This window comes from Lottia gigantea, assembly GCF_000327385.1.
Source record: "Lottia gigantea unplaced genomic scaffold LOTGIsca_39, whole genome shotgun sequence".
Taxonomy (NCBI): domain Eukaryota; kingdom Metazoa; phylum Mollusca; class Gastropoda; family Lottiidae; genus Lottia; species Lottia gigantea.
Genome location: NW_008709333.1, coordinates 610,720 through 632,679, shown reverse-complemented (window position 1 = coordinate 632,679; position 21,960 = coordinate 610,720). Strand labels below are relative to the sequence as shown.

Here is a 21,960-nt window from a genome sequence, read left to right as displayed (position 1 = left end):
GTGGACCTACATCAACTGTAACTAAACCACTAGATCAATCTAGAGAGGGTAGTGGAACTATATCACCTGTAACTAAACCACTAGATCAATCTAGAGAGAGTAGTGGACCTACATCAACTGTAACTGAACCACTAGATCAATCTAGAGAGGGTAGTGGAACTATATCATCTGTAACTGAACCACTAGATCAATCTAGAGAGGGTAGTAGACCTATATCAACTTTAAATGAACCAATAGGTCAATCTAGAGAGGGTAGTGGACCTATAACAACTGTAACTAAATCACCACCATACCAATCTAGAGAGGGTAGTGGACCTATAACAACTGTAACTAAACCACTAGATCAATCTAGAGAGGGTAGTGGAACTATATCACCTGTAACTGAACCACTAGATCAATCTAGAGAGGGTAGTGGAACTATATCACCTGTAACTGAACCACTAGATCAATCTAGAGAGGGTAGTGGAACTATATCAACTGTAACTAAACCACTAGATCAATCTAGAGAGGGTAGTGGAACTATATCAACTGTAACTAAACCACTAGATCAATCTAGAGAGGGTGGTGGACCTATACCAACTGTAACTAAACCACTAGATCAATCTAGAGAGTGTAATGGTGCTTTAACAAGTTTAACAAGTCAATATTTTAGAGGTAGTAATTTAACAAATGTAATTTTTCCACCTCAATATAATCGGGGTAGTGGTTCTTTAACAAATGTTGCAAATCTTCCTCAATATAATATTGGTAGTGCTCCTTTAGCAAATGTTGCAAATCTTTCTCAATATAATTTGGGTCGTGCTCCTTTAGCAAATTTTGCAAATCTTCCTCAATATAATTGGGGTAGTGTTCCTTTAGCAAATGTTGCAAATCTTCCTCAATATAATATTGGTAGTGCTCCTTTAGCAAATGTTGCAAATCTTCCTCAATATAATTGGGGTAGTGGTCCTTTAGCAAATGTTGCAAATCTTCCTCAATATAATTGGGGTAGTGGTCCTTTAGCAAATGTTGCAAATCTTCCTCAATATAATATTGGTAGTGCTCCTTTAGCAAATGTTGCAAATCTTCCTCAATATAATTGGGGTAGTGGTCCTTTAGCAAATGTTGCAAATCTTCCTCAATATAATTGGGGTAGTGGTCCTTTAGCAAATGTTGCAAATCTTCCTCAATATAAGTGGACGAGTGAACCGTTAACAAATGTAGTAAATCCACCAGATCAATCTAGAGAGAATTATGTATTTAAATTTAAGATTGCTAACTTATGTTTTGCGGATGATGAAGTTAAATATTATAGTGAAAATAAATATAAAAGTCGTGATGTAGTATGGAGCTGTAATGTGGTTATTAGAAGTGGAAGTAATAATAGAGATTTATATCTTAATATTGAGTTATTACACGACGATAATCCTCAAGTACAGTTTTGTGAAATAGAATATACCGTAACCCTTCTAAATAAATATAAAGATAAGAAAATTGAAATCGAAACTAGGTCTGAGAAATTTACACCATATAAAGCCGTCGAGACTAGTGAGCATACAGGGACATTAGAACGAAGTAATAGTGAAAGTGAAATACCATGGGCTGTACTTAAAGATCCATCAAATGGATATATTGATAATGAGGGTCAGATTTTTGTGAGATTTGATATACTACAAGTTTTAGATATAAAAAATAAATAAAGGGGTATGATGACTAACTTAATGAAAGTTTTTTTGACCTCATATCAAGGACCCAAAGGGGGAGGGGGAAGGGGGGGGGTCTTGTAAATTCACGACCGACTGAAATTGGTACATATGAATGTTGCTATTGATAATAATTTTTCTCCTGTTTGTACATTTCAATTGTTGTATGTAGATATCTTCTCAAAACTTCAATATAATAGATATCTTCTCAAGATATAGCTTCAATATAATAGATATCTTCTCAAGATATAACTTCAATATAATAGATATCTTCTCAAGATATAACTTCAATATAATAGATATCTTCTCAAGATATAACTTCAATATAATAGATATCTTCTCAAGATATAACTTCAATATAATAGATATCCTCTCAAAACTTCAATATAATAGATATCTTCTCAAGATATAACTTCAATATAATAGACATCTTCTCAAGACATAACTTCAATATAATAGATGTCTTCTCAAGATATAACTTAAATATAATAGATATCTTCTCAAGACATAACTTCAATATAATAGATATCTTCTCAAGACATAACTTCAATATAATAGATATCTTCTCAAGATATAACTTCAATATAATAGATATCTACTCGAGATATAACTTCAATATAATAGATATCTACTCGAGATATAACTTCAATATAATAGATATCTTCTCGAGATATAACTTCAATATAATAGATATCCTCTCAAAACTTCAATATAATAGATATCTTCTCAAGATATAACTTCAATATAATAGATATCTTCTCAAGACATAACTTCAATATAATAGATATCTTCTCAAGATATAACTTCAATATAATAGATATCTACTCGAGATATAACTTAAATATAATAGATGTCTTCTCAAGATATAACTTCAATATAATAGATATATTCTCAAGATATAACTTCAATATAATAGATATCTTCTCAAGATATAACTTGAATATAATAGATATCTTCTCTAGACATAACTTCAATATAATAGATATCTTCTCAAGACATAACTTCAATATAATAGATATCTTCTCAAGATATAACTTCAATATAATAGATATCTACTCGAGATATAACTTAAATATAATAGATGTCTTCTCAAGATATAACTTCAATATAATAGATATCTTCTCAAGATATAACTTCAATATAATAGATATCTTCTCAAGACATAACTTCAATATAATAGATATCTTCTCAAGATATAACTTCAATATAATAGATATCTTCTCAAGATATAACTTCAATATAATAGATGTCTTCTCAAGATATAACTTCAATATAATAGATATCTTCTCAAGATATAACTTCAATATAATAGATATCTTCTCAAGATATAACTTCAATATAATAGATATCTACTCGAGATATAACTTCAATATAATAGATATCTTCTCAAGATATAACTTCAATATAATAGATATCTTCTCAAGATATAACTTCAATATAATAGATATCTTCTTAAGATATAACTTCAATATAATAGATATCTTCTCAAGATATAACTTCAATATAATAGATATCTTCTCAAGATATAACTTCAATATAATAGATATCTTCTCAAGATATAACTTCAATATAATAGATATCTTCTCAAGATATAACTTCAATATAATAGATATTTTCTCAATCATCTATAATTGATGTATTGAGCACTATTTTAACAGTGGTATTTCTATATCTCTCTATAATTGATGTATTGAGCACTATTTTAACAGTGGTATTTCTATATCTAATTAAAATTAAATAAAGCTTCTAAGCACATGTTTTGGTTATTAACAGAACTGGTTCCAGATTTGTCCAACAGAAAATAAAATCAAATGTTCAAAATGTCGAGACTTTGCATGAAATTATTCAGAAAAAAATCCATTTGGAGCATGTGGACATAATTCACACAATTACTTGTTGTTATTGTCCGAAGTTTATATAATATTATATTAACACATAGAAACTGGGGCCTACGAATGAGACTTGATGTTCGAATTATTTTCCATACTGGCCTCTATCATCCAGCCTCTCTTTGTCTACGTACAGCGTCGACGAAAGCTGAGAGTCTGGGCGTCAGAGACTTTTCTATAACATGAATACAAATATGTTTTGTTCGTTGTGGTACGTGTTGAGGATGTGGCTAATGTGTTAGAAATTATCTGTGCAGAAAATGTCAGATCCGATATGATATGGAACGACAAAACAAAACAAAAAATAACCAAATAGACACAAAATAATTTCATAAACTATACATACTGGGTACGGTACGACACGACACGGCACGACACTGCACAACGTTCAGCAACACAAAATGTCTTGTTCCATATCGTCCGTGTTGTTTCCAGTACAAAAAGTAAACAGGTGAAGAAATATTATTCAAGAGATTGAAATCTAATAGAACTCTCTTCAATAGTTCTTTATACAACTTATTTCATTATTGATGGAGATCACTGAGTTTCAAAACGTTTCTCTGAAGACTTAAGATTTCTTTAATAGTAATATCTGTAATTACAATAGTTTTTACGTCGATCTGGATAGAGCCCCTTTTATATTCCACCCCTCTCCACTTTCGACCCCACCCATTTCGACCCTCATTTCCACTTGGCCCCTTATAAATTTTGCACTCGTTTATTAAAGGATTTGACACACATTGCTAAAACCTTATTGAAAAAAGAGTTATCGCACTTTAGTCTCAGAAACAGGATTTTTTTTAAGCTAAGCCAATCAGTAATAGTGTTAACAGCTCACCGTCGAAATTTGAGCCTTCAAATCCATGTGTGTCGAGAATTATCCACGTTTGAATGTTAAAATGACAACTCTGACCTCTGTCAATAATAACTATCTTAGATCGGATATAGAGTCAGTAAGTTACAGACTGACCTCTGTCAATAATAACTATCATAAATCAGATATAGAGTCAGTAAGTTACAGACTGACCTCCGTCAATAATAACTATCAGAGACCAGATATAGAGTCAGTAAGTTACAGACTGACCTCTGTCAATAATAACTATCAGAGATCAGATATAGAGTCAGTAAGTTACAGACTGACCTCTGTCAATAATAACTATCAGAGACCAGATATAGAGTCAGTAAGTTACAGACTGACCTCTGTCAATAATAACTATCATAGACCAGATATAGAGTCAGTAAGTTACAGACTGACCTCTGTCAATAATAACTATCAGAGATCAGATATAGAGTCAGTAAGTTACAGACTGACCACTGTCAATAATAACTATCATAGATCAGATATAGAGTCAGTAAGTTACAGACTGACCTCTGTCAATAATAACTATCATAGATCAGATATAGAGTCAGTAAGTTACAGACTGACCTCCGTCAATAATAACTATCATAGACCAGATATAGAGTCAGTAAGTTACAGACTGACCACTGTCAATAATAACTATCAGAGATAATATATTGAGTCAGTAAGTTACAGATTGACCACTGTCAATAATAACTATCAGAGATCAGATATAGAGTCAGTAAGTTACAGATTGACCACTGTTAATAATAACTATCAGAGAACAGATATAGAGTCAGTAAGTTACAGATTGACCACTGTTAATAATAACTATCAGAGACCAGATATAGATTCAGTAAGTTACAAATTGACCACTGTCAATAATAACTATCATAGATCAGATATAGAGTCAGTAAGTTACAGACTGACCTCTGTCAATAATAACTATCATAGATCAGATATAGAGTCAGTAAGTTACAGACTGACCTCTGTCAATAATAACTATCAGAGATCAGATATAGAGTCAGTAAGTTACAGACTGACCACTGTCAATAATAACTATCAGAGATCAGATATAGAGTCAGTAAGTTACAGACTGACCTCTGTCAATAATAACTATCAGAGATCAGATATAGAGTCAGTAAGTTACAGACTGACCTCTGTCAATAATAACTATCAGAGATCAGATATAGAGTCAGTAAGTTACAGACTGACCTCTGTCAATAATAACTATCAAAGATCAGATATAGATTCAGTAAGTTACAGATTGACCACTGTCAATGATAACTATCATAGATCAGATATAGAGTCAGTAAGTTACAGACTGACCTCTGTCAATAATAACTATCATAGATCAGATATAGAGTGAGTAAGTTACAGATTGACCACTGTCAATAATAACTATCATAGATCAGATATAGAGTTACAGATTGACCACTGTCAATAATAACTATCAGAGATCAGATATAGAGTCAGTAAGTTTTAGACTGACCTCTGTCAATAATAACTATCATAGACCAGATATAGAGTCAGTAAGTTACAGACTGACCTCCATCAATAATAACTATCATAGATCAGATATAGAGTCAGTAAGTTACAGATTGACCTCTGTCAATAATAACTATCATAGATCAGATATAGAGTCAGTAAGTTACAGACTGACCTCTGTCAATAATAACTATCAGAGATCAGATATAGAGTCAGTAAGTTACAGATTGACCTCTGTCAATAATAACTATCAGAGATCAGATATAGAGTCAGTAAGTTACAGATTGACCACTTTCAATAATAACTATCAGATATCAGATATAGAGTCAGTAAGTTACAGATTGACCTCTGTCAATAATAACTATCAGAGATCAGATATAGAGTCAGTAAGTTACAGATTGACCTCTGTCAATAATAACTATCAGAGATCAGATATAGAGTCAGTAAGTTACAGATTGACCACTGTCAATAATAACTATCAGAGATCAGATATAGAGTCAGTAAGTTACAGACTGACCACTGTCAATAATAACTATCAGAGACCAGATATAGAGTCAGTATGTTACAGATTGACCACTGTCAATAATAACTATCAGAGATCAGATATAGAGTCAGTAAGTTACAGATTGACCACTGTCAATAATCAATTTAGGACAATCAAGAGTGACTACTCTGATTCTGTTTAATTGTAAGAATATGGTAAGGCTATAATTATTGATGTAAAGTGATTTATAAAAACAATAATCAACTGTTTTAACTGTCTTCCTTCCATTCAATAACTCATCAATAGAATTCGATATTCTTTTCACATACATCACAAAAGTTGATGTTAAAGAGGAAGGTTATTGTGATCAACATCATTACTTTAAGTGAAAGTTAAATTTAAAGGAATACTACCTCTTAGAACGAACATGAAATTTAGATTTTCAAATTTAGTCAATAAGAATATAGGTTGTATTGTTGAAAGCTTACAGGGGCCAGTTTGCTCCACTCTCCTCTATATTCATCTTTGGATCAACTCAGTGCTATACATAAAGACTACAACAGAATTCCTCTATAATCCGATAATTATTGAAAAACGCTTAGAAAAACAAAAAGACACGGTGAATAACTGTATCTGGAATCTCAGGTTAAAGTTGGCAGCAAACAGTTTATCGTGAAAGTTCCTTTGCCAGTTCTTCTGGCACTCTGTTATATTGACCGTCTTCATTAGCACATTAGCCGCTAAAAGTAGGACGTAAAACTCCATTCATTTCATTTCTGTGAAATGAAATCCAATATCGGAAAAAAAGTCTCTTAACCGCTCGATTCTAAAGTCTTTTTATTGACAGAGTTTACTTTGGATAACGACGTGTTGATTATAAGTTTGTTGGTATATATGAGACAAAAGAGTTATCACTGTTGGGAATTGGGATTTTAATTGAAAACTCAGGCTATTTTAGATTTTAATTTGATATTGCGAATTTTTATATTGTTACACAAAAGTGTAGCCTATAATTTTTGCGAAAATATTCAATTTAAAGTTTTTGGACCAATCAGGATTAGTTTTGAACTAAATATATCTGTATAAAAGAACTTAAGTGAATTTTTAATTTCTTGACACATTAGGAGTGGTCTGGATTACATTCATCTCATCAAACTTTAACGAAATTTTGGATTTTCACCTTCAAAATTTTAATCGAATCAGAAAATACACTTTGAAATTGATATTTTAAAGATGGAGGCTCAATAATTAAAGCCAGAATGATGAGTAGAGAAATTTTAATTGTTCTTATTTTCTGTTGTTTTGGTGTGACAGGTAAGTACTGGTCTCTTATACACTAGAGTGTATTATCTCGAAACGTCGTGATTCTTCTTTATTATATAATAGTAACATAATAGTTACATTTATTCAATTATTTATTAATTTATTTATTAATTTATTTATTCATTTTTTCATTCATTCATTCATTCATTCATTCATTCATTCATTCATTCATTTATTCATTTATTCATTGAATTATTTATTCATTAATTTATTCATTTATTAATTTTTTCATTCATTCATTCATTCATTTATTCATTGAATTATTTATTCATTGAATTATTTATTCATTAATTTATTTATATTTTCATTCATTCATTCATTCATTCATTTATTCATTCATTCATTCATTCATTCATTCATTTATTCATTTATTCATTTATTCATTTATTCATTCATTCATTTATTTATTAATTCATTAATTCATTAATTCATTCATTTATTTATTAATTCATTCATTCATTCATTCATTCATTTATTCATTTATTCAATTATTCAATTATTCATTCATTTATTCTTATTCACACGTATATTTATATGGCCTGATTGTAATTTATCGAAACATTGTAACGTTTAAAGGGCATAATTCGCCGTTTTCGGGGTTGATTTAATTCTTGAATATATGTAAATAGTCTTCCGAAGTACTAGAAATGGCATAAATCCTTCAAATATACCTCTTACTAGAAATTTCACTATCTTTTCTTTTCAATTTTAACCTTCTAACGCGGATAATTCTGTACACATAGCACATGGATTTGAAGGCTTAAATTTCGACGGTGTGCTATTGCTGATTAGCTTAGCTGAAAAAAATCCCGTTTCTGAGACTGAGGTAAGATTGGTCAAACGGATGGCGATCGTGAAAAGTATGATCATAAACTATAAGACAAGAGAAATATTGTCGAAACGTTGATAACAGAATCAAATCTCTTAATAACGCAAAATTAACTTTTCAAAAAATAAATTACAGGTTTTTGCCCCACTGGAGGATACTACGATTCGGGAACTTCGAAATGTTTCTTGTTTTCCGAGAAAAAAACAGATTGGTTCACGGCGAAAGAAACTTGCGAACTGAAGGGCGCCTTTCTGGCTAAAGTCGAGAGTCAGGCGGAGATGGACTTCATGGAATCAGTGAAACCGTAAGTAGAAAAACTGAATCTACTAGAACTAAGTGTCTGATGACGTCACTAATCGGAAAATGTGCTTCATCACACAAGGCCCTTTGCGATTAGTGACGTCATCAAACACTTAGTTTTAGTGAAATTGCAGGAACCACAGACATCTGATTGAAAATTAGAATGGTGCAAATTGATGCCACCAGTGTCCCTGATACACATAAAAAATATAGAACGTTTCTTTACAATTCCTTTAATTTAAATGTTTCGTTTTTATAGAAAAGCGTTTTATTGGATGGGTATAAACGACTTGGAAGTAGAGAATATATTTAGATGGTTGGACGGTACTATGGTTCAATGGTTCAAATGGAGGCGGGAACAACCTAATGGCGGAACAGAACAGAACTGTACAACCATTGATAACAAGTGGGAATGGCAGGACAAAGATTGTCAAAATCTTTATTATTTCGTCTGTAACCCCATTGATGGTAAGAATTGACTGCAAACGCCTGGATTCAGGGCCACAAAACATCTCTCCTGCTCAGCTTAGTTTTTACTCAAATTCATTTTAACACTCACATCAAGAAAAGGTAAAAGTTGAAGATTAATGTGATAATGCCAGAAACATTATGCTCTAAGGAATAGGTTGATATATATTTTTCTTTGATACAATCAGTTATACCTGTAATAGCGGCCGGAGTAAAATCTCGGCTAAATATGAAGAAGGGTTTGTGGCCGTAAAGTTTGTGGCCTGGGGCCTGGTCGGTGAGTTCGCTTCAAGTATAAATACATCGTGTCCAAACCACACCCCCGTTCGTCATACTTCCTCGAAACCTTTATTCCGGATACAGTAGTATAAGTTTTTAGTTCAGGTATTAAAATATAGCCCCACAAATTAAGCCTTATCTGTTCCTGGAACGTGATATACTGATGGGATACTACCACATATCCCATCAGAATATCAAGTCCGAGGAAAAAGTAGAGCCAGATTGTCAATCTTCACAATGTCAAGCTATAATGAACTGTGTCTAATACTTTGCAATGACCTCCTCTCTTATTACACGGAATACAGAGGTTTTATTGGATTGTACACTAGCGAAAACAGCCAATCAGAGTTCTCGACAGAAATACTGTAAATATTATAGTCGAGGTCACTGATTGGTTGTATTCGCTAGCGTACAATCCAATCAAATCGGAGCAATTATTTTCTGTGATACAAGAATGGTAAGCTTGCATGGCAACGTGCAGTCAAGGAATAAGTTCAAAGTTCGTAATAGCAAAATCAGGTCAGGGAAATCCCGTAGAATGACCTATTAAATAAAGCGGTTAAGCATATCAAAGGGGGTTTTATGGGAGAATATAGATCGCGAACGTAACTGAGGGGAGCAGCCTAGTAACAAATCAATAATCAATACGTCATATCGATCTGATCCATTTAACATCCTTTACTGATCAATTATAGATAAACAAATCGAACTCACTGATTGGAAATCGATCATAATAAGTGCAATATTTATTTGTGGAAAATAGATCGATTATCTTCCTTATTTGTTAAAGTAAAAAACTTCGTGGAGACTTGAGACTTTTTTTTATTATTTTATCACCCCCAGATAGTTGGAAGTCGAAAAAGAGTAGGCTAATGCCGATGTCCAGGCAAAATTTCCACATGGTACAGAAAGGAAGGACTTAAAACTCCATTCATTTCATTTACAATTGATATATTGAGCACTATTTTAACAGTGATAATATTTTGTTAATGTATTATTTTAATCGAATAGCGTGAAACTATGAGAAACAACATTTGTTTAATTTTTTCAATTATTTTAATTATTCTAATTTCTATTTCAGTACAAGCTCAGTATGGTTCTCAGAAACTCATTACATTAACTGACGTGTCAGATCTAAGCAGCTCCAAGGTTTTTAACAGGGTAGATTGTGCCTCGACCTGTAAAGATAACCTACAGTGCGCCTATTGGGGGTACAGTTCAACAGCAAGCTCCAGTAATTGTAAATTATATCTTTTAGAATTAGGGGGCTCGGTCAGTACGTCCAGTTCTTGGGATTATTATAAAATGGAATGGATTGAAACAGTCAACAACACTCAGAATACATAGCTAAAAAAAACATAATCCATTCACAGACAGCATCCCATTAATCTGGGATAGCACCCACAGTTTATATCCAATTGACGATTGAAAATACCCAATCAATTTACAGACAACAGTCCAAGCTCTCATATATAAGTCAGACAGTCGCGGCGCCAAAGAAAAATGTTTTGTACCCGCACTAGATTTCTAACAAATTTAAAATCATGATTTTCATACTTTTTAGCCCGAAAACATATATCCGAATGCACCAAATCTATTCTTTTTTTTTAAATTTTTCTTGTTCTCTCATAAGCTCCAAGCATCCAGTTGTGCGCGTCGGCTGAATCTCAGAAACGGGGATGTTTTAGATAAGCCAATCAGTAATAGTGTTCACATCACCCTCAAATGTGTGCCCAGAATTTTCCGCCCAGATTAGTCGTCTTTTCTTGAGACATTGGCATATGTAGAAAAGACATCTAAAGAAATAGGAAAAGAAATTGCTAGTTTGAGATATATTTGAAGGAATTTCTAGTACTTCTGAACACTATATATTTATTTATATTCAAGCCTCAAATCAACCACAAAAAGTAGCTCATCTATCCCTTTGATTTTATACTTTATATTTTTGTGTGAAATAAATATATTTAATATTTTTCATTTGTTTTATTCAAGTCGGAGTAATCTCAAATTGGTCTCTTTCGTTCTACCCACACAGTGGCGTTAATAAAAAATAAAGGGGGCGGGGTTGGCCGCCATGGGTTGGGGGTAATCATGAGGCTGACCCGCCTTTGCCCCCATTCCCTCATCACTGAGTTTTTAAATGCCTGGTGCCGTTTGCCTCGCCCCCCCCCCCCCCTTTTTTCAATTCTATTGCCCATATCCGACTACTTCAATTAATTCCCAAAAACGTCTATATTCGTGCCTTTATTTTTTTTTCAATGCTGTCCTGCCCAGAGACATACTGGATGTTAATGATCAATAGAAGATCGAATAAATCGATAACTGTGATTAGAAATCTCTGTATTTAATTAAGAGTCTGTTTATTTCTCGATGCTACACTAACCACAACTCTCTTCTTAATGGAATTTATATGTCAGATAAGTGTAGGTGTACACAGTAACGTCTGTATTCATTTCTTGGTGCTTTACTTCCGGACCAGTGGCGGCATCAGTTAGGCTACAGGTAAGGGATTGGGGTCAGTCCTCCCCTAAACCGAAAATCCGCCTCTATTTCATTTTTGAAATGCGGAAAATCCCCATAAAACAGAGCCTATTTTTTCTGACTCTAGTCCAGCCGATAACTGTCAAAATAACTATCAGAGACTGATGTTTCGGACTATTTCCCCCCCAGTAAAATGGTTAATTCGCCAATTGTTCCCCTATTTCTTTGGCAAAAAATTAAAAGCTACAGATGCACCATTTTTTTTTCAAAATTTAAGAAATCAATAATAGTGTTCACAGATCACCGTCGAAATTTAAGCCTTCAAATCAATGTGTGTACGCAGAATTATCTGCGTTTAAAAGTTAAAATGACGACTCGTCAATTTAAGATACTCTGTGATATAAAGAGAAGACATGTATAGAAATAGTGAGTAAAATTCCTAGTTTGAAGTATTTGAAAGGAATTATGAAGTTTTCGTACATTTCTGATACTTCTGAATACTATTTACATATATTCAAAACTAAAATCAACCCCCAAAAATGGCGCACCTTTAAATGTGAGTTTTATTTTGAAATCATAATTAGACGTATGTTGTGTTTATGTTATATATTGATTAATTTAGTTGTATTGTCCTCGTCATTCTTGTTTATTGTAAAATAAAACACATCATTTATTGGAGTTTAAGAAATTCACAAAAGATTTTCAGTTATTTCACTTCTGAAGTTGTTTTTGTCTGATGTTAACATTCATAAAATACACACTTCAAATTCACACATATTCGATGCTCTTTTTAATGGATATAAGTCTACATATTTGCATCCTGTCCCTGATGGTGCGAATAGACGAGGTATGGTGTCCGGTGAGGGACTATCGGTGCAGTACAAAATACAAGAAACGAATCGTGTCCGCGCCGTGTCCGGACCCGTACCTCCCATAGAAAAATGGTTTGTACCCTGATTTGTACCTCCATTTTATTTTAGACAAATATCAAAAATGTGATTTTTATACGTGTTATGTGCTAGAGTGCGCCAAATCAATTCAATATTTCGAAAATTTTCTTGGGAGAACCCTCTCAGACGCTCAATGAGAGGCTTGCGACAATGACACCTCCACAGAGTTGCCGCATTATGAATTCATCCCAGACAGTTGTCCCCATAAAGTTGGTTAGTAGATGACAAGTTAACGTTCGCTTCCAGCGGATGCTGATATCGCAAACTAGGTAGTTGTTGGTAGTCGTAGTAGTTGGTAGTTGGATTGGTTCAAATTGGAAGATTCTGTGTTGTTGGTTTGGTTGTTGATTCTTCGTTAGATCTGGTCGGGTCGAATGACATGACGGTGAAACTCGGCCCTGGATGGTGTGGCGTGAGTTACTCGATCTCCTTCATTCTTCCAAACTCGTTCTGATCATGGTATTTCTTGTTGATTGGTAGTGAATGGTAGTCGGTCTTCCCCCTATTTGTACCCCCAGTCTTGGTAGGCTGGCGCCGCCATTGGTTATGTTGCTATTCTGTCAGCTCATAATTATACCACAGAATCCCTTTAAATTGAGAAAACCAGTTTTATTGAATCACTGTGGTATCTAAGGGTATATGAAAAACCTATAATATTATAAGTACCAGTATGATTTTTAAAAAAACATGAACTTTCCATTTAACTTTGTAGCAGGGTTATCGATTTATAATGAAAGGAATACAAGCAGACCAAAATATCAATCAGAAACCGAAATCGATTTACAGACGATATCTGGTGCCAGATTAAGAAGCTATGAATAGATATAATAAAATAAAAAATGTATATAGGCTACCAGTTCAAATTTCTTTAAAATCTGATTCAAAAATACAGGAAATGGGGGATTATACTGAAGATCATCTTCACAATGTCAAGGATTTCTGGACACCGTACTTCGTCTATTCGCTACTTTAGCCTTGCTGTGTGCAGTGAGGGGAAACAATTTTCAAGAGGTCAACATTAAAGTATACCCCATTTCCATCTGATTTAGAACAGAATTATCCAGATTATACCGGAACCTTCAAAAACCGACTAGAGCTGGATGACCAAGCTATGCTGTGCGGGCTACTTCAGATTACCCCGTTTCCATCCTTTGATAGATTTTTAACGAGCACAGCTTTCAGCATATGCAGCCTCTCTTTACTCCCCCATTCCCCGTGTGTTACAGGCTGGGCACGTTTAAGATCCCTCGACAGTTGGAAATGGAAAAAGAGAAAGGCTAATGCCGCTGTCCTGGCACAATTTCCCTCATTGCACCCTGCAAGGCGTTGCCCGTCTTCATTTGCCCACATGGTGCAGAAAAGTAGGACGTAAAACTCCATTCATTTAATTCAATTTCATTTTACTGTCCCATTCAATCACTTAAACATTGATCTACATCATTAACAAGGGAAAACTCATCTTCGTAATGTCAAGATACCTTGACTGCAAAAGTTAACTTTCGTGTATCGTGGAAGTTTGTAAATGAAGCAATTTGATTGGATTTTTCCCTAGCGAATACGGCCAACAAGAAGCCCCGACAGAAAGTCTGTGAACACGAAGCCATAAAGTTTACATCATTTCTGTCCAGGGCTCTGATTGGCTGTATTCGCTGCCGAACAATCCAATTAAATAACTGTATTCCGTGATACAAGAAAGGTGGCTCTTGCAGCCAAGGTATACGTATGGTGTTCGTAATATACCTTGGCATTGTGAAGATGGGGGAAACCAAGATAGCAAATTCAAAGGTATTGCTGGGATTGAACTCGAACTTGCGATCATGCATCTAATTCATTAAGCTACACAGGCTCTTCGAGAGTTCTCAATCTCGACCCTCGCTTGCAAAATAGAAGACTAGGGATTTGCATTTTAGTTGTTTATTTTTTTGACTATATATTTTTTGATAACCCTGATAAGTTAGTGAGTAACCTGGAAGCAAAAAATCAGACAGAAAGCAACACGTTTTTCTTATGAATCGGGATCCACATAAATTTTCTTAGCCGGGATTGCTATCAGTTTCTTACAGCCGTTAATAAATACACCCGTTAACGCACCACCGTACAAGCATCCGGTATCTAATCCTGTCGCAAGCGGTAGTAATTGAAGCTTGCGTTTTGCATCGTGTCCGAAATACACGTGCTCTGGACCGGACCACAAGGAAGTCCAGGGCTCACCCACAGCATGGCTATTAGACGCTACTAAACCCCTTCCGTTAAAATAATCCTCAATTATGATGTTCCTCATGTTGGTGAAAGTATTGAAGTCTGTGAGTTCCAAGGGTTTTCCAGGAATCAGTCCTGCGTGGACGATTATGGAATTCAAACTTGGAATCTGAATAGTGTACGGTAGTTGCTGCAAATATTCCACTTGTATGCGAGTCAACTTTTTCATCCATTCATTTTTGGGAAGAAATTTGTAATCTGGTTGCGTGTTAAATTTGTGCAGTTCTTTTAAAATGACTTCATCATGGTTTCCCCTCACTGCGTAATGCTCGCCCAAACTTTCCAAAAAGTCCAAAACTTCTGAATTTTTCGGTCCCTTATTCACCAAATCTCCGACAAACACAAATAAAGTATCTTTATGTTCTTTTCTAGCTTCTGTAACAATCTCTTCAAGTTCGTCGCAACATCCGTGAATATCCCCGACCACGAACACAGGTCGATCTCGTATCTGTTTTTCCCCTAAAACTAAATGTTTTATTTTTGGGATGACTATATTTGACATGTGTCGTCTGACTGGAAGGTTTGGTTTCAAACACATAGAGAATAATACTGCCACAAACGCCGTCATTTTGATGTTTTCCAGAGCGACAAGAGTCGGAACCTGCAAGTTAAAAAGATGAACAATAAAATGACGAATCTGTGTCTCAGCTTCACAATAACTTACATTTCCTGTAGCGTTTCTAATCTCTAAACATATTTAAATATCTAGTTTAATCAATTAACAAGATCACCCTGCACTCGGTGTTGTTTTTAGGTGGTAATTTTCTCAAATCCGCGCGCTCAGTTGACACAACAAATTTTAACCGATACCATTTGTCTTAAAATGTCTTTGGGCCCATAGAAATATAAGGTTCAGTGATTTTACATTTAGAATAGATACACTTCCCTCCCAGAAAATTCAAGTGAAAATGACCTACTTTTCTGACTCAAAATTCTCCTCTATAAAACCATGTTTACAAATAACATTTCCAGTGGTTAACATTTTCATCAACCCAAAGACAATCTAAGACATTCAGTAGTATTTTAAATACTAAAATATGAGCCAAAGTCAAAGTAAATAATTATTTGTTGACAAACCCCTAGTTGTGAAAGGGAAATAACTCACAATGAAATCTAGATTCTGACCTCTGACCTCTGACCTCTGACCCCTAACCATAATGACCTTATTTAACCCCTGAACTAGAGAATATTTCAAGATAGAAATTGACTCACCGGCTCCCATTTGGAATATTTCTATTCAGGTAAGTATCTAATGTTTGAGATACACTTTGTTTAGTTTCTGTATACGTTAGGTTTCGAACCCTGTTGAACTGCTGTCCTAAGATTGGCGGGCAGAAGAGAAAATTAAAATGGGAGCTTTGGCATGTTTGCACTGGAACCTTTTAGTCCGTAATATCTGACCTGGGAGTTTCATCATTATGTTGGAAGAATCGGTTCCATTGTTTTGACCTTTTTTGATCAATATTTGCCGCTTAAATTAGTTACCTTAGAGATGGAAATCTTCCTATCTTTGTTTTGTATTTAAGAGGACATTCCATGTCGAAGTCCAGCAACTGAAGGGTGAATTGAATTAGGTAACTGGTTCTCGGAATATGATTAGTAGTCCGAAACTCTGATTTTCTATAATCATATAATCATATACAGCACCCAGTTTACAAACAATTGCTAAAATCTAGATTCTCAGAAATACTGTAATCTGATTGAATAATAAACTAGGTTTAAAATCATTTATAATAATTCAATTTGGTTCATTCAATCATTTTAATATTTATTTTAGCTTTTGTGTATTTATGAATTATGACTAGTCATGAATAGATTATACAGTCTTCACCATGTAGATATAGGACTAAGGGCGTTGGTGTTGAAGGGATTGTAAAGAGATTTTCTAATATTTATGTGTATTGGGGACACTGATAGCATCAATTTGCACCATTCAAATTTTCAATCAGATGTCTGTGGTTCTTACAATTCCACTAAAACTAAGTGTTTCATGAGGTCACAAAGTGCAAAGGGCCTTATAAGGGATGTGATACAAGCATATTTTGCAATATCTACATTGGGTCATAATAACTTTGTATTTTTAAGTGTAATTTTATACAAATGCTACTACCTGTATTTGAATTCATATGTATGTAGGTTAGGCTAGACCTCTTGGGTAACATAGTCGTTTAAACCATGTCCCCTTATCAATAAGCTTAATCCAAATAACTTTGGTTGAGGCTGTAAGTTTTAATAATTATATATCAAGAATATTCAGATTGTTCTGATAAATACTGATTAACAGTATCTTTGTATTTTAGAACATTGTTTCATGAAGATTTGGGATTTTCAGGGTTTGGAACCTATTTTAAAGTAATTTTATTCAGATAGGGCCTTTCTCTTATATAGCCTCTTCCATCTCGACATCCAACGGGACTCTGATGTGTTGACTTTTCTACCATAGTAACCTATAGAAACATACATGAAACGAAATTATTATAATCAGAATGTTTTTACTGTTTCAGGAATAGATAATAAAAATGGTGTCTGTTTATCTGGGGGTGATAATAACAGCTGTCCTGGCGTATGTGATTTACAAACTTACAAAGTTTATTATAATATATCGAAGCTGGTGTAGTCTGACATCTAAAGTTGCTCATCATCCCATGCATTGGTTTCTGGGTATTTTACATCGGGTAAGTTTTGGGAACTTCACAACTTTGATGAATTTTTATTCAGTCAAGTTTCTTATAAATCAAACTTCGCAAATGAAATGGAGTTTTATATCCTACTATTCTGTACCTTATTGGACTAATGAAATGGAGTTTTATATCCTACTATTCTGTACCTTATTGGACTAATGAAATGGAGTTTTATATCCTACTGTTCTGTATCTTATTAGACTAATTAAATGAAATAGAGTTTTATATCCTACTGTTCTGTACCTTATTGGACTAATGAAATGTAGTTTTATATCCTACTGTTCTGTATCTTATTGGACTAATGAAATGTAGTTATATATCCTACTGTTCTGTACCTTATGGACTAATGAAATGAAATAGAGTTTTATGTCTTACTGTTCTGTACCTTATTGGACTAATGAAATGAAATAGAGTTTTATATCCTACTGTTCTGTACCTTATTGGACTTGTTGGAAATGAAGGTTTATATCCTACTATTTTGTGCCTTGTTGGACTAATAAAATGAAACTTTTGCGCACTTTATGTTCCCTTTTAGGCTAATGAAAAAAGACTATACCCTATACATATCAGAGTGCAATGAGGGAAATTTTGTTATTTTATTTTTGGCCTTTTATTAATCAGGTGGAGAGTGCAAGAGAAATTGTAGATCTAAACCAGGAGTTGTTTGATGCTGGAAACAAGATAGCTTTATATTGGTTTGGTCCTGTACGTCCAGTCATAGCTGTAGGACATCCAGATACAATTAAAGTTATTTTAAAATCTCAAGAACCGAAGGCTGGTGGTGGAAATGGTTATGATCTGCTCAAACCTTGGCTGGGTAGGAACTTTTTTTTAATTTAAATTTTATTTTCATTAGTACTGTACAGTGTCCTATTTAGGAGGTATGCCATTGTCCCATGGCTACTAGTGGAACTTCCCAGCCTCCTTTCCCCCCAAACCCCATCCCCACAACTAAGTCCAGTGAAAAATCTTATTTTTAAGTATGAAGACCATCTGAAATCTTGACTTTTGGGGCCGCTGATCACTCTTTTAGGAAACACTTAGAGCTTGAGTTCAAAATATTTATTGAATTAAGCTTCACTATGATAAGCTCTGTGGTGTGTGGGTGACCTTCATTATCTCATAAAGAATCCAGAATCAATATCCAAATAACACTACACTCCCAGTTGATTTTGGCAGCTTAAGATCTCTTTTAAAGAGTTTTATTATTGTGCTACAGGGTGCAAATTATTTCATGTTTATTTATTTACTTCATTGCCCACAGCATATTTATATTTTCAGGTGAAGGATTATTAATAAGTAAAGGTAAAAAATGGGAGAGAAACAGACGTCTTTTGACCTCGGCATTTCATTTTGAAATTTTACAGCCATATATTACTATTTATAACAGTGTGACAGATATACTCATGGTGAGCTTTTCATTCATTGAGGGAAGGGGAGAGGACACTTTCGTGGTGGTTGAGGAGGTGGGGATAGTTTCCTGGTGGGGTGGGGACAGTTTCCTGGCGGGGTGGGGACAGCTTCCTGGTGGGGTGGGGACAGTTTCCTGACGGGGTGGGGACAGTTTCCTGGCGGTGTGGAGATTTCCTGGTGGAGATAGTTTCCTGGTGGGGGTGGAGACAGTTTCCTGGTGGGCTTGGGGCGGGGGAGGGGGGGGGGAGTTTTCTGGTGGGATGGGGAGAATTTCCTTGGGGAAATTAATTATGAATTAATGAATATTCGGTATTTTAGGAAAAGTTGGAAAAAGAATGTAAAAATGGAGAATTTGTAGAAGTGTTTACTCCAGTGAGTTTAGCCACACTGGATACTATGTTGCAATGTGCCTTCTCATACCAGGGAAACATACAGATTCTAGGGTATGTTATATTCCAGTCTTAGACCCAACAAGATTTTGTTTTACAATACAGGTTTTATCTTTAGATGATTAGTGATATATCAGAAGAACGTTGACTATTATATTTTCCGCTATTTCAGCTAAAGAAATGATACTACCTCAGATAGTATTACAGAGACATCTTTAGTTAACATATCTAATTATCTTAACCTTTAACTTGCACCTTGTTTTATCATAAATCTTTTCTTTGTGACCAAGGCCAGTGCCTTCATGAGAAAATGTTTTCATCACCATCTAAACCCAACTTTCTTTTCATTTTTTGTATTAGTTTATATTTTTAGTATAGCCACTCTACAGTAGGGTCTAATGACCTCAGTCTTGAACATTCGTCAAATTAACCATTTGACCTAACCTGATGACGTTTGCTTTAACCAATCAAATCAACTCGTTCAATTCGAAACATCCAATGAAAAGACATGTTTTCTATTTTCACTTTGACTTGATAAACTAGTCTATTGATCCTGAAATACACCTTTTGATCGTGTCACAAGATGCAAACACTGGAGAAGGCGTAAATTTGATTGGTTAAAGCAGTTTAGGTCTAAAGGTGACGAATGTTCAAGACTCCAGGTAATCTAAGATCCCAGCATTGTTCATGACAGTACTTTCAAAGTTTTAAACCTGAATTTCTTGTGAGGAATGAATATTATTATTATTTTCAATTCTTCAGGAGTAACCATCCGTATGTTAGCAGTGTTAACAGAGTTAGTAAATTACTTATAGAGAGGTCCATGTAAGTATTGAAATACTATGATAGGTCTTGACACCGACCGTGCCTTCTAGGCCGTAACTAGGGTCTTTTGTCCAATGAGGCAAAAATCCTTAGCGCTAGAATATCCTAGTATCTTAATTTCTTTTTCGAGGATCCTAGGTTCTTACCCTCTAACACTGTTTCTAGGATATCCTAGCGCTAAGATCGTTTCGGGTCTTAACTTCTGACAGTGTTTCTAGGATATCCTAGGTTCTTACCCTCTAACACTGTTTCTAGGATATCCTAGGGTCTTGCCCTCTAACACTGTTTATAGGATATCCTAGGTTCTTACCCTCTAACACTGTTTCTAGGATATCCTAGGGTCTTAACTTCTAACACTGTTTCTAGTATATCCTAGGTTCTTACCCTCTAACACTGTTTCTAGGATATCCTAGGGTCTTGCCCTCTAACACTGTTTATAGGATATCCTAGGGTCTTATCTTCTAAGGTTGATTTTAGGATATCCTAGTGTCTTATCTTCTAACACTGTTTCTAGGATATCCTAGGTTCTTACCTTCTAACACTGTTTCTAGGATATCCTAGGTTCTTACCTTCTAACACTGTTTCTAAGATATCCTAGGTTCTTACCCTCTAACACTGTTTATAGGATATCCTAGGGTCTTACCCTCTAACACTGTTTATAGGATATCCTAGGGTCTTACCCTCTAACACTGTTTATAGGATATCCTAGGGTCTTATCTTCTAACACTGTTTCTAAGATATCCTAGCGCTAAGATCGTTTCGAGAAAACCTAGCCTGTTATTCTTGAAATCAGTTATTTTTTTCATTGCAACGCTTCCGGTAGACTTCAAATATTACCCACCTTTACTGTACACGTTAAATAAACAATATACATAGCAAATAATATATTTATAATCATATTTTTTAAACAAAATTTCTTTTTTGTCAAATGCAGCATGATGGATTTTGCCTAAATTGCCTTGATGTCAAAACGGCTTTGGTCTTCAATAAAGCAAAATTAGATTGACGTTTTCCTTATTAATATTGAAAATTATTTTTTCAGAACTCCCCTGCATTTAATAACTCTGATATATAAAATGACAGCGAAGGGAAAGGAATTTTTTAAACTATGTGACTACATGCATAAATTCGCTGAGGGTGTCATTGAAACTCGAAAAAAAGATTTAGTAAGTTGACTTGTTTCTCAGTTCAGGGATTGTTAAGAGGTTTTCTAAATGCTTTACGTGTATCAGGGACATGGATATCATTAATTTACCCCATTCCAATTTTCAATCAGACATCTGTGGTTCTTGTAATTCCACTTATATTATGTGTTTTATGATGTCACTATCACAAAGGTCCTTATATATCAATAGCAGCTTTTGAGAAAATGACGTCATCAA

The 21,960-nt window shown here is 34.3% G+C and overlaps 4 protein-coding genes across 4 annotated transcripts in view; 2 read left to right on the top strand and 2 right to left on the bottom strand.

The window, feature by feature from the left end:
* Positions 1–648: 648 nt before the first annotated feature.
* On the bottom strand, positions 649–1,206 carry LOTGIDRAFT_121886 (hypothetical protein; the record flags this gene model as incomplete). The annotated part of the gene is made up of 1 exon (XM_009059406.1): positions 649–1,206. A coding segment is annotated over one exon (558 nt), but the record flags the coding sequence as incomplete, so codon positions are not given.
* A 7,500-nt stretch (positions 1,207–8,706) lies between these two features.
* LOTGIDRAFT_122109 (hypothetical protein) lies at positions 8,707–9,312 on the top strand (the record flags this gene model as incomplete). The annotated part of the gene is made up of 2 exons (XM_009059405.1): positions 8,707–8,837; positions 9,093–9,312. Coding segments are annotated over 2 exons (351 nt in total), but the record flags the coding sequence as incomplete, so codon positions are not given.
* A 5,761-nt stretch (positions 9,313–15,073) lies between these two features.
* Positions 15,074–15,697, bottom strand: LOTGIDRAFT_76251 (hypothetical protein; the record flags this gene model as incomplete). The annotated part of the gene is made up of 1 exon (XM_009059357.1): positions 15,074–15,697. A coding segment is annotated over one exon (624 nt), but the record flags the coding sequence as incomplete, so codon positions are not given.
* Positions 15,698–18,527: 2,830 nt separating this feature from the next.
* LOTGIDRAFT_122078 (hypothetical protein) overlaps positions 18,528–21,960 on the top strand; it is a gene marked incomplete at both ends in the record, with an annotated part of 6,803 nt that continues 3,370 nt past the window's right edge. Inside the window, 5 exons of the mRNA XM_009059404.1 lie at positions 18,528–18,768; positions 19,233–19,360; positions 19,683–19,807; positions 20,519–20,578; positions 21,621–21,744. Coding sequence (XP_009057652.1) covers positions 18,528–18,768; positions 19,233–19,360; positions 19,683–19,807; positions 20,519–20,578; positions 21,621–21,744 — 678 coding nt within the window. The remainder of the gene's footprint in view (positions 18,769–19,232; positions 19,361–19,682; positions 19,808–20,518; positions 20,579–21,620; positions 21,745–21,960) is intronic.